Source organism: Coregonus lavaretus (genome assembly GCF_964263955.1).
Source record: "Coregonus lavaretus genome assembly, chromosome: 23".
NCBI classification, from domain to species: domain Eukaryota; kingdom Metazoa; phylum Chordata; class Actinopteri; order Salmoniformes; family Salmonidae; genus Coregonus; species Coregonus lavaretus.
The window spans coordinates 3,177,679-3,191,945 of NC_140010.1; the positions used below are offsets into that span (position 1 = coordinate 3,177,679).

Below are 14,267 nucleotides of genomic sequence, written 5' to 3' on the forward strand. Positions count from 1 at the left end.
TTACTCAACTTTATTTTTGCCGACCACCTCAGGCTTGGGGGGCATGTCTTTAGGTGTAGGGGGCACAGCCGCTGGCTCGGGGTCTTCCAAAAGGGCTTGCTTCCTCTCCCTCTCCTTCACCAGCTGAACACCACAGTAGGTCACAAACAGTACAGACAGGGTGGACAGAGGGAAACCTGGAAGATAGAGACATTAAGTGAGAAATATACCAGAGAAAGACACGGTGATGTGAAATATAAGATGGAGAAAATATACTTTTGAACGACTGCAGTTTTCGATGTAATCAGTTTCCACGGAAGGAGTACATCTTTATCAGACTAGTCAAGAACAGTTTCCACGGAAGGAGTACATCTTTATCAGACTAGTCAAGAACAGTTTCCACGGAAGGAGTACATCTTTATCAGACTAGTCAAGAACAGTTTCCACGGAAGGAGTACATCTTTATCAGACTAGTCAAGAACAGTTTCCACGGAAGGAGTACATCTTTATCAGACTGGTCAAGAACAGTTTCCACGAAAGGAGTACATCTTTTGTCAAACACCTCAGACAAACAAGAAGTTATTCTCTGCGGTAACTACATACAATATTTACTTTTGACCTGTAATGTAAATATATTGTTCTTTGTGTTGTCCACAACAGTACTGCTCAATCTTACCTTGAACGATCAGTCTTTTTCCCACCAGCTTGGCGAACTCCAGACTGTTGAGAGCCAGGATGTTGTAGAGGATGATGGTCCAGAAGTTTAGGGCGCCGAAGATGGCTCTGATCCTACGAGACATGGCCTCACCGATGGCATACTGTGGACAGAGGGGACAGAAGGACAAGGCCATGGCTATTGCTATTGCTGAAGGCCCAATCGGTCTCCAGCCCCTACTTCCTATAGACACTCCTGCAGATCTGACTGGCAGGATTGGATAGCGAAGCAATATTGAAATATTGGGAGCAATATGGCAACATTGGCAGCACACCTGATTCAGCTAATCATGAGTCTAAGGAACAGCTGATTCATAGAGGTATATAGCTGGGGTCCAGTATCCCCCCAGAGGGTACAGTATCCCCCCAGAGGGTACAGTATCCCACCAGAGGGTACAGTATCCCCCCAGAGGGTACAGTATCCCCCCAGAGGGTACAGTAGCCCCCCAGAGGGTACAGTAACCCCCCAGAGGGTACAGTATCCCCCCAGAGGGTACAGTATCCCCCCAGAGGGTACAGTATCCCCCCAGAGGGTACAGTATCCCCCCAGAGGGTACAGTAACCCCCCCCCCCAGAGGGTACAGTATCCCCCCCAGAGGGTACAGTATCCCCCCAGAGGGTACAGTAGCCCCCCAGAGGGTACAGTATCCCCCCAGAGGGTACAGTAGCCCCCCAGAGGGTACAGTATCCCCCCAGAGGGTACAGTATCCCCCCAGAGGGTACAGTAACCCCCCCCCCCCAGAGGGTACAGTATCCCCCCCAGAGGGTACAGTATCCCCCCAGAGGGTACAGTATCCCCCCAGAGGGTACAGTAGCCCCCCAGAGGGTACAGTATCCCCCCAGAGGGTACAGTATCCCACCAGAGGGTCCAGTAACCCCCCAGAGGGTACAGTAACCCCCCCCCCCCAGAGGGTACAGTATCCCCCCCAGAGGGTACAGTATCCCCCCAGAGGGTACAGTATCCCCCCAGAGGGTACAGTAGCCCCCCAGAGGGTACAGTATCCCCCCAGAGGGTACAGTATCCCACCAGAGGGTCCAGTAACCCCCCCCCCCCCCAGAGGGTACAGTATCCCCCCCAGAGGGTACAGTATCCCCCCAGAGGGTACAGTATCCCCCCAGAGGGTACAGTATCCCACCAGAGGGTCCAGTAACCCCCCCCCCCCCCAGAGGGTACAGTATCCCCCCCAGAGGGTACAGTATCCCCCCCAGAGGGTACAGTATCCCCCCAGAGGGTACAGTATCCCCCCAGAGGGTACAGTATCCCCCCAGAGGGTACAGTATCCCCCCAGAGGGTACAGTATCCCCCCAGAGGGTACAGTATCCCCCCCAGAGGGTACAGTATCCCCCCAGAGGGTACAGTATCCCCCCCAGAGGGTCCAGTAGCCCCCCACAGGGTACAGTAGCCCCCCAGAGGGTACAGTATCCCCCCAGAGGGTACAGTATCCCCCCCAGAGGGTCCAGTATCCCCCCAGAGGGTACAGTATCCCCCCAGAGGGTACAGTAGCCCCCCACAGGGTACAGTATCCCCCCAGAGGGTACAGTATCCCCCCCAGAGGGTACAGTATCCCCCCAGAGGGTACAGTATCCCCCCAGAGGGTACAGTAGCCCCCCACAGGGTACAGTATCCCCCCAGAGGGTACAGTAGCCCCCCAGAGGGTACAGTAGCCCCCCAGAGGGTACAGTATCCCCCCCAGAGGGTCCAGTAACCCTCCCCCCCAGAGGGTACAGTATCCCCCCAGAGGGTACAGTATCCCCCCACAGGGTACAGTATCCCCCCAGAGGGTACAGTATCCCCCCAGAGGGTACAGTATCCCCCCAGAGGTTACAGTATCCCCACAGAGGGTACAGTATCCCCCCAGAGGGTACAGTAGCCCCCCAGAGGGTCCAGTAACCCCCCCCCCCCCCAGAGGGTACAGTATCCCCCCAGAGGTTACAGTATCCCCACAGAGGGTACAGTATCCCCCCAGAGGGTACAGTAGCCCCCCAGAGGGTACAGTATCCCCCCCAGAGGGTCCAGTAACCCTCCCCCCCAGAGGGTACAGTATCCCCCCAGAGGGTACAGTATCCCCCCACAGGGTACAGTATCCCCCCAGAGGGTACAGTATCCCCCCAGAGGGTACAGTATCCCCCCAGAGGTTACAGTATCCCCACAGAGGGTACAGTATCCCCCCAGAGGGTACAGTATCCCCCCAGAGGGTACAGTAGCCCCACACAGGGTACAGTATCCCCCCAGAGGGTACAGTATCCCCCCAGGATTAGGGTTGGTCTACCATACAGTAGCCCCCCACAGGGTACAGTATCCCCCCAGAGGGTACAGTATCCCCCCAGAGGGTACACTATCCCCCCAGGGGGTACAGTATCCCCCCAGAGGGTACAGTATCCCCCCACAGGGTACAGTAACCCCCCAGAGGGTACAGTAGCCCCCCACAGGGTACACTATCCCCCCAGGGGGTACAGTATCCCCCCAGAGGGTACAGTAGCCCCCCAGAGGGTACAGTATCCCCCCACAGGGTACAGTAACCCCCCCCCCCCCAGAGGGTACAGTATCCCCCCAGAGGGTACACTATCCCCCCAGGGGGTACAGTATCCCCCCAGAGGGTACAGTAGCCCCCCAGAGGGTACAGTATCCCCCCACAGGGTACAGTAACCCCCCAGAGGGTACAGTATCCCCCCAGAGGGTACAGTAGCCCCCCACAGGGTACAGTATCCCCCCACAGGGTACAGTAACCCCCCAGAGGGTACAGTATCCCCCCAGAGGGTACAGTATCCCCCCACAGGGTACAGTAACCCCCCAGAGGGTACAGTATCCCCCCAGAGGGTACAGTATCCCCCCAGAGGGTACAGTATCCCCCCAGAGGGTACAGTATCCCCCCAGAGGGTACAGTATCCCCCCAGAGGGTACAGTAGCCCCCCAGGATGAGGGTTGGTCTACCATACAGTAGCTCCTTCCCATATAGCATCCATTCATTTTCAATAGCAATTTGCCTTGAATTTTTTTAACCCTTATTTTACCAGCTAAGTTGACTGAGAACACATTCTCATTTACAGGAACGACCTGGGGAATAGTTACAGGGATGAATGAGCCAATTGGAAGCTGGGGATGATTAGGTGGCCAGATTGGGAATTTAGCCAGGACACCGGGGTTAACACCCCTACTCTTACGATAAGCGCCATGGGATCTTTAGTGACCACAGAGAGTCAGGACACCCGTTTAACGTCCCATCTGAAAGACAGCACCCTATAATGTCCCCAATCACTGCCCTTGGGCATTGGGAAGAAAATGCATCCTACTGGCCCTCCAACACCACTTCCAGCAGCATCTGGTCTCCCCATCCAGGACTAACCCTGCTTAGCTTCAGAGGCAAGCCAGCAGTGGGATGCAGGGTGGTATGCTGCTGGTATTAACTTACCTCGATGTTGGAGAAGGGAGGTATGGAGAAGAACTTGTCTACCCAGAGCTCCAGGTTGAGACCAAAGCAGTTGAAGAACGACCAGATGTAGACCAGCTCACATGGACCCAGCCACAAAGTGGTCACAACAAACGTACAGATGGTCGCCACCAGCTCCTTGAAGACATTTGTGTGGCTTCCTCCGATGTAGTCGTAAACATACCTGTTAGAGGAGATCAAGATTCGAGACACAGTTTGTTAGCACTGAAGAGTTCATAGCTTTGTCTTTGGTCATCAAAGGATGTTCCCCAATGATGGAAGAGGGAAAAAGTGAGTGAACCATTAATATAGAGGAGTATATCATCTTCTGGGCATTAAGAGGGTTTTGAAATGTTCTTCACCATCTATCGACTGTGGGACACTCACTTGCACAGCCAGTCGTTGATGCCTCTGTCAAAGTGCCTGCAAATCGAAGAGAGGATATTAGTTTGAGCATGTAGTCTATATTCATTGACCTAAAAATCAATGCTCATTGTGATGTCCACATCCAGTAGTAGACTGAATACAGTAATACTGAAACAGACCACAGCTTCCAACCATCCCTTACCAAAGTCGCTAGACAAGTGTTCATATGTGAAGGGTTCTGAGACGTACATTTACGAGCCGCTCTTATCCAAAGCGACTTACAGGAGCAATTAGGGTTAAAGTTCCTTGCTCAAGGGCGCATCAACAGATTTTTTTTTCACCTAGTTGGCTTCGGGGATTCGAACCAGCAATCATTCGGTTACTGGCGCAATGCTCTTAACCAGGTTGGACACTTACGTCTCAGCGAACACGTAGAGCATGGTGATACACTTGGGAGGCTGAGGAGGGTCCAGATGATCCAGTCTAGCCACAGTGTTGATCACCCCGAACATCACCGCTGCCTTCACCCAGTCATACACCAGGTTAGAGTAGGCCAGACCAGCTACAGACGAGAAACAACAAGTTATGTTCCTAGCACCACGTGTCGTTGATAAGATGTATACACTATATAGAGAGAAGATAATACTGTAGCATAATATCATATTTGTATTAACCACAACCACAGACATTTCTGCTGCAGAGAAATCATGCTAAACTTGATATCTCTGTTAGGTAGTGATATAGGCCTATAAGATGAGGTTGTATTTTTAGTTTTACTGGTCAGGTTTCCTGGTCAGGTGAGGAAATAAATAATGGACAGGTCAGGATTCAATCCAGTGGATTTATGCCGGGCATACACTACACTATTTCGCCATGTTTTTTGCCGTCCTAGACACATTTTCATGATCGGGGTGAAATCCTATTAACTTGGACTAGGGTCAGTACGTTAGGACTGGCGTAATTTTAGCAGGTCAAGGACGCACCGATGATGACTGTTCCGTTCTCTAGACCCTTGTCGGATGACCCTATAATTTTCGGACATGTCCGAAATTTTTGTTGTGCATCTTGTAGTATGAGCAGTGCTACGACGCGATTGGGCAAGGACTACTGCCAATAGCCAATGAGCACTCAGCATGTGAGACCAAAACAAAGATGGTGAAGAGGAAAGCAACAACAGCATGCACCGTGCGGACCGAGGTGACAGAAGACAGATAGGTGGAGAGAACGCAGCTGCCTTTTCAATATTAAAGGTTTTATATTAACTCCAATTCCCTCTGTAGAATAGAAAGTCCATATTGTCCATGTCTGACCAACATTTGGCTGGTCCATATTCTCCGCCTCTTGTCTCTTTTTTTATGTTTCTGAACATATTAATTGTGCACACTAATAAAGCAGCGTTGCGGCATTTCTTTCCTACGACAACCAAGAAATGCAGGGCATGATTAACTAGGGAATCATAATATAATGTGAGCACCCACGTCCTGGGGTTGAGGATGGATGGAATGAAAGATTTGGGACAAGGAAATCGGGAAACGTGAGCACGTCGTTGTTACTATTTAGAAGTCGTGTAGCGTATGCCCAGCATTAGGCCGACAATACGCCATTAAAAGGTCATTTCCGATTGAGAAAACACATGCAGTGTTTACCGCGAATGCGGTCTCTGCGAACACGGGAACATTGCCTTTAAAAGGTGCATTGCCGACAAAGTGTGATGGGATTGAATCCCGTCCTTGGTGCATTTCGATTCCTTGATACGAAGGTCTACCACCTTTTTCATGATTATGTGTCCCGACCAGGAAAAACTCCTGGCCCCACTGATAAAGGTTGAACCTTAAAGTTAGCCGAACTGACCCAGGGACCAGTCGGACAGCTGCTTGACCAGCTTCATGTCGTTGGGGATGGTCAGGATGTACAGGTAGTGGAAGAACACGTCCACCATCAAAATGGCTCCCAGGTGCAACAAAGCCCTGGTGGTAATGTTCCACATCTCTCTCTGCTTACGGGTCAGGTTAGGGTTGTTGGCCTAGGGGGGGATTAAAAGTTCAAAGTTTAAAGATCATGGTATGGTAAAAAAAAGAACTGACAAATACATTAGTTCTATAAAACACAGAATATATAGAAAACAAACTAAAGTGACAGCAAATTGACATACTAAATACTCTAGAGAAATCTTACAATGTCAATTGAATTATGACTGCCAGCTTCACCTGCTCAAGGATATAACTCACCTGAACGTGGTACTGATGGAAGGTCTGGATGGGTCCAAAGTAGAAGAATGACTCACCTGGACGTGGTACTGATCGAAAGTCTGGATGGGTCCAAAGTAGAAGAATGGAAGGTAGAAGTTGTACTTGAGCAGGTCAGCGAAGCTGTAGTTGCCGTCCTTCTTCTCACAGTTCTCCAGAGCAAAGCTCATACAGCGCATGATGGTGAAACAGGATCCTCCGTAGAACAGAATGTCTTGCAGGTCGAAGTAGCCCGTCACAAAACCTTCCTGGAGGAGATGTGAACATGATGTCAGTCATTACTGAGGGGGTTTTGTCAAACAACTGACATCTTCCTAATATGGATGCCATACTTTAGAGTTTTGTCAAACAACTGACATCTTCCTAATATGGATGCCATACTTTAGAGTTTTGCTTCTTCAAGACTTCAAACGTCTAGTCAAAAGTAAATACACCAATGACTGTTAAAAAAAATCAATTCCGAAAGCTAAGCTACATAACTTTAGAATTTTGTTAATAATACTAATGACGTTTGGTGCATATTTACTTTGAAATGTGTGTCTAATCGCAGTCACAAAGATAGCACCTCCAGGACCGACATGTATTCCCTCAGCTTCGGAAGAAAGTGCATTTACACTAGCTATGTACCATGATAGTGCTGGACTGTTAAAGTGCATCTACACTAGCTATGTACCATGATAGTGCTGGACTGTTAAAGTGCATCTACACTAGCTATGTACCATGATAGTGCTGGACTGTTAAAGTGCATCTACACTAGCTATGTATCATGATAGTGCTGGACTGTTAAAGTGCATCTACACTAGCTATGTACCATGATAGTGCTGGACTGTTAAAGTGCATCTACACTAGCTATGTACCATGATAGTGCTGGACTGTTAAAGTGCATCTACACTAGCTATGTACCATGATAGTGCTGGACTGTTAAAGTGCATCTACACTAGCTATGTACCATGATAGTGCTGGACTGTTAAAGTGCATCTACACTAGCTATGTACCATGATAGTGCTGGACTGTTAAAGTGCATCTACACTAGCTATGTACCATGATAGTGCTGGACTGTTAAAGTGCATCTACACTAGCTATGTACCATGATAGTGCTGGACTGTTAAAGTGCATCTACACTAGCTATGTACCATGATAGTGCTGGACTGTTAAAGTGCATCTACACTAGCTATGTACCATGATAGTGCTGGACTGTTAAAGTGCATCTACACTAGCTATGTACCATGATAGTGCTGGACTGTTAAAGGTAAGTTCTGAATACACAGGACATGGTGTTATAAATCCATTGTGCCAATAGTTGATTGTGAGCACAAACCTGACACTTGCTTTCATGTTGTTGAGACAGGGGCACGGATAGGGCAGATATTTCAAGTGGTTCAATCAATCAGAGAGATCTAAGTTCAGCCAACCCACCTGCCAGGTGTTAAACGGTTCCATCTTGAAGGTGGCCAGGCTGGCGAGACCGGCGACGAAGACAATCCACTTCCTCTTGACCAGGGCCACGCTGTAGAGGATGAAGCAGTGTGATAGGACGAGAGCCAGGAAGCCCCCGCCCATACTGACCAGCACCGTCAGTCCACCGTACAACCCATAGATCAACGACCTGTGCTGTGGAGCAGGAAGAACCAACGATATTACAAGGTTGTAACAAGGTTATTTTAATGTTGTTGTTTTTTATATATATATATATATTTTTTTTACAACGTTACAATAATATTGCAAGGCTGTTAAAAAGGTTACCACAAGGTTATTACAATGTTGTTATTATAATGTTATTACAATGTTGTAATATTGTTGTGACGATGTTGTAAAATGTGTATGATATGTTATTACAACTATATAGCAATGTTATTAGAACTTAATTACAAGGTTAATACAATGTTAGCGGAAATGTCAATGGTTGTAGCGATAAAACTATGACTATACTCTAGTCTATGTGACATATACACTGTGTGAATCAAATCAATAACGCACAGACATTAGTAGCCAAACAGATACACTAGTAACCGATAACAGACATTAGTAGCCAAACAGATACACTAGTAACCGATAACAGACATTAGTAGCCAAACAGATACACTAGTAACCGAACATCAGTGATGACTACGTCATAGATGGTTGATTACACTAAAGTGGTGACGGTTGGGATGAAATGAATTACTTATTTTTTTTATATATATAAAGAGTTCATTATTGTGTTTAATAATGTTACCTTGCAATACCAATCATCCACACCAATCTTCATCGCAAGCGCAAAACAAAACAAAACAAAAGCATGTTTAAAACATACATGAACACACGTTTGTCAGGTGCTTACCCATTTGATTATTGGGAGCATATGTTTGAGACTATCTTTGATTTGACATAAATGTGCTACTCCGTTAGTCAGCCAACTCGTGCTTTGTACTAGGCAGGATTATACAAAAAATAACACAATACACTCCAAATTACATTGCTATGCAATTAACATGCAGTTACTGTGTAACAACATGTTAATACAATTTAGTTTCTGGTGTAATTACAGTGTTACTACACAGGTATGACAGCAATTAGGGGCCGCAGGTAGCCTGGCGGGTAGGAGCGCTGGGCCAGTAACCGAAAGGTTTCTGGATCGAATCCTCGATCCGACAAGGTAAAAATCTGTCGTTCTGCCTCTGAGTAAGGCAGTTAACCCCCAACAACTGGCGCCGATGACGATTAAGGCAGCCCACCCCCCCTGCACCTCTCTGATTCAGAGGGGTTGGGTTAAGTACAGAAGACACATTTCAGTTGAATGCATTCAGTTCTATAACTGACTAGATATCCCCTTTCCCTTAATGTAAATTGTGTTACCCATACCTAAAAAGCTAAATTTTCGCTTTATCCCAAATGGTACCCTAGTTCCTCTATAGTGCACTACTATATTGACCAGAGCCCCCTATAGGGTGCCCTTTGAGACTTACATTTTGAGTGTGGGAAGTCATCGTAACTGTGAATACTCACCCGGGGAGATATCAGGGAGCAGACTTTGGCAAAGATCACATGACCGGCGAGGGCGAATAGGATGTGATTGCGGAATGTTGTGAACCACATCACCCATTCAAAATCAGCAACGTCCTATAACACATGAAAACAAATAGTTGAAAAACAAATATATATATAAATTCACACTCATCCATTTTTATCAATTCAATCAATTAAAAAAAGTGTGTAAAATGTGTTAGTGATGCAACATTGTCTCACGAGTAACAGAGAGACAAATATATTCCATTAGTTAGAACAGACTAGATTAAACCTAATCCTGGACTAAAAAAAACATGCTCAATTGAGAATCTCACTTTTCAGTCCAGGACAAGGTTTAATATGTGTCCGAGATTCAGTGTATGGGAGGGCTTGTACATTACATACTGGGAATGAACCACTGACCATTTTCCTGCCAAAGTAGTGCCAACCTGGTTTCACGCTCTTCTTGAACACCTTCCTGTTCACATTGTCTGAAAATCAAAATAGGAAAGGGAATACCTGTTCACTGACGACTGACGGACAAACCATTTAAAAACAATGAACTGAGAGTTTTGTTGGATTCCATCAGAGACAAGGGAACCCAGACAGGCTCTTTAGGAGTGGGTTACGTGGACTAGCTTGAACTGAGATCTCCAGAAACATGTCTATAGTGTGATTGATCTGTTGTTAATGTGTTTCTCCATTTTAGATGGTTTACATCATATCCTAGCCTGACGACTCAAACTGGGCCGGAGTAAGGAGTCTGGGTAGCCAGGCAAAACGTATCCATCTTCTGTCTGATACGATCCTTTTTTTTAACCTTTAAACTTGTGTTATTGCAAAAAAAATACAATAAAAAAAAAAATGAACAGTTACATGTCGATATTTCCAGTAAGTGTGTTATTTTGGCAAGAGCAGTAGGATATTGAGCAAAACCCCAACAGCATTGCATAACCTACTTAGTTATCACAAAGCCCTTCATATTTTCCACAATAATAATCATATTCTAAAAGCCGTCCTCTATTTTGGGAGATTACGCTCCAGTGTGCAGCGTGGCCCTCAATGATTAAACTGAAATATTCCATGGAACAGGAGACAAGGAAAACAACAGCGCTCTCTGGGGCGGAGACAGCAATACTCTGACAGGAAGCCATAGCGCTGCGCTTCTCCGGTCCAAGGCACAAACAGACACAGCCTTGCTGTCGGGTCCACCGGTCCATCTGAAGGCTGAAGGGCCATATGGTAGATAGATATCAGAGGAGGTCAGGAAGACGTAATGATAGCGCTCTCTAAAGTTCAACTGTACATATTGTGACAATGAGCACTAGTCCAGCAGTTCACACGTTCCTACCACAGCCTACAGTAAGTACAACCTTACTGCATGTGCTCTTGATAAACCTGATGGTTGGTCTCATTAGGGTATCAGATGTATTTAGACGGTCGGTTCAGTTAAGGGAAGCTGTTAAGCCCTGGGGAAATAGGCTGATGGCCAGAGCAGTAGCTAGAACCTGTACTCTAATGTACTGTACTCTAATGTACTGTACCCTACTCTACTCGAATGTACTGTACTCTTATGTACTGTACCCTACTCTAATGTACTGTACTCTAATGTACTGTACCCTACTCTACTCGAATGTACTGTACTCTTATGTACTGTACCCTACTCTACTCTAATGTACTGTACTCTAATGTACTGTACCCTACTCTACTCTAATGTACTGTACTCTAATGTACTGTACCCTACTCTACTCTAATGTACTGTACTCTAATGTACTGTAACCTACTCTACTCTAATGTACTGTACTCTAATGCACTGTAACCTACTCTACTCTAATGTACTGTACTCTAATGCACTGTAACCTACTCTACTCTAATGTACTGTACTCTAATGTACTGTACCCTACTCTACTCTAATGTACTGTACTCTAATGTACTGTACCCTACTCTACTCTAATGTACAGTACTCTAATGTACTGTACCCTACTCTACTCTAATGTACTGTACTCTAATGTACTGTAACCTACTCTACTCTAATGTACTGTACTCTAATGCACTGTAACCTACTCTACTCTAATGTACTGTACTCTAATGCACTGTAACCTACTCTACTCTAATGTACTGTACTCTAATGTACTGTACCCTACTCTAATGTACTGTACTCTAATGTACTGTAACCTACTCTACTCTAATGTACTGTACTCTAATGTACTGTAACCCACTCTACTCTAATGTACTGTACTCTAATGTACTGTAACCTACTCTACTCTAATGTACTGTACTCTAATGTACTGTAACCTACTCTACTCTAATGTACTGTACTCTAATGTACTGTAACCTACTCTACTCTAATGTACTGTACTCTACTGTACTGTACCCTACTCTACTCTAATGTGCTGTACTCTAATGTACTGTACCCTACTCTACTCTAATGTACTGTACTCTAATGTAATGTACCCTACTCTACTCTAATGTACTGTACTCTAATGTACTGTAACCTACTCTCCTCTAATGTACTGTACTCTAATGTACTGTACCCTACTCTACTGTACTGTACCCTACTCTACTCTAATATAATGTACTGTACTCTACTCTACTGTACTATACCCTACTCTACTCTAATGTACTGTACTCTAATGTACTGTACTCTAATCTACTGTACTGTAATCTAATGTACTGTACCCTACTCTACTCTAATGTACTGTACTCTACTCTACTGTAATCTAATGTACTGTACCCTACTCTACTCTAATGTACTGTACTGTACTCTACTCTACTGTACTCTAATGTACTGTACTCTAATGTACTGTACTCTACTCTACTGTACTGTACTGTAATGCATAATGCAGATTTGAGTGCAGGACATGTACTCTATATTATCCTCAGTGAAACCACGACTGACAGTGAGAGGAAAGCAAGTAAACATTATCCCCATAATTCCCAACGTCTTTATTGCCCCACCGCTGGGTAGTGGTTGTTGCAGCAGCGTACATTAGTCGTCTTTATCTCTAACCCAGTCGTTGTTTTTACAAGCATGTGCCGTGACCTAAAGAAATCCCTCTACTACAAGGTAGGTTGAGCAGAACACTAGGGGACAACGCTACACTGTTTCAGTTTCATACAATCGGACTGCAGTGCACACAGGCTGCAGCACGTGTAATTCCCTCCCTGTTCATGCACCCATCCACAGAGGTTACATAATCTGCCGGTCACTTCATTCAAATCAATACATAAAAAGATAATAGCTTTAGTAAGCAGACTGACAAGGAAAACACTGGCTGGTAACACTTTTTTATAATGACTTTCATCAAAAAGCCGTTACACATGCGTATAAATGCTGTATACGTGTTTACAAGTTATACAAAATATAATACGTCGGCAGACTATAGTATTTCTAGTTGCGTTTGACTCCTTGACACGTTCTGTCATTAGACACAAGAATATCCTCCTTGTGGTCCTCTGTAGCTCAAGCCTTGGTAGAGCACGGCGGTTGTAACGCCAGGGTAGTGGATTCGATCCCCGGGACCACCCCATACGTAAAAATGTATGCGCACATGACTAAGTCGCTTTGGATAAAAGCGTCTGCTAAATGGCATATTATTATTATCTAAGGAGTTCAGAAGTAGGACATTAGCTGCTAATTAGGCCACTTATAATAACCTGACACTCATAATAGACAGATGAATAATAAGAATCCATTATGGCCTCTTAATTTTAATCAGATACTGTAGACGCAAACACTTCAAGCAACATGATGTGAAAGGTTTGAATACCATTGCTTGACTGAGGATAATGTACAGGGAGAAAATCTATATACGAGAGACAAAACGCTGAGCCATGTTCTGCAGAGTCAGTTTTCAATCAGCATGTAGGCAGGTTAATTTGAAACTAGGGAACGAACGCAGGTTGGTTATGAACGTAGAGTCTATAGGACATGGTGTGGATAGCTATGAGATAAATATTTTACAAAGGGAGACCTGTCCCAAGAAAACTGCAATTCAGACATTAGTTACATCAGATCAACAATACAGTTACACCATGGGCCCGTCCCAAATTGCATATTATTCCATAATTAGTGCCTTTATTTTGGCCGGAGCCCCAGTGCACTAAATAGTGAATAAGGTGTAATTTGGGACATATCCCCATAACAACTCATGGTCCACTACTCACCAGAGGAAGCATCCCAGATCCAGGTGCCGGCCCACAGCAGAGACAGGTAGAGAACCGCTGTATAGAGGTAGAGCTCCAGCTTAGGAAGGGCTGCCTTGAGCCCCATGGTGAATTCTCTAGCACCAAACACACACAGGGGACCTGAGGGGAGGGAATGGAGGATATTAGGACAGGCTAAAACTGATAATAGGCATTATAGAGAGAGAGAGAGAGAGAGAGAGAGAGAGAGAGAGAGAGAGAGAGAGAGAGAGGGAGAGAGAGGGAGAGAGGGAGAGAGAGAGAGCGAGAGAGGGAGAGAGGGAGAGAGAGAGGGAGAGAGAGAGAGAGAGAGAGAGAGAGAGAGAGAGAGAGAGAGAGAGAGAGAGAGAGAGAGAGAGAGAGA

General features: G+C 45.8%; 1 protein-coding gene across 1 annotated transcript; it reads right to left on the reverse strand.

Moving 5' to 3' along the window:
• Positions 1–13,991, reverse strand: hhatla (hedgehog acyltransferase like, a; the record flags this gene model as incomplete). The annotated part of the gene is made up of 12 exons (XM_084139394.1): positions 1–176; positions 656–797; positions 4,104–4,305; positions 4,509–4,544; positions 4,905–5,049; positions 6,339–6,510; positions 6,772–6,981; positions 8,150–8,344; positions 8,949–8,975; positions 9,719–9,832; positions 10,142–10,209; positions 13,886–13,991. 12 exons carry the CDS (start codon positions 13,989–13,991, stop codon positions 1–3), a joined length of 1,593 nt encoding a protein of 530 aa, XP_083995520.1.
• Positions 13,992–14,267: the final 276 nt, after the last annotated feature.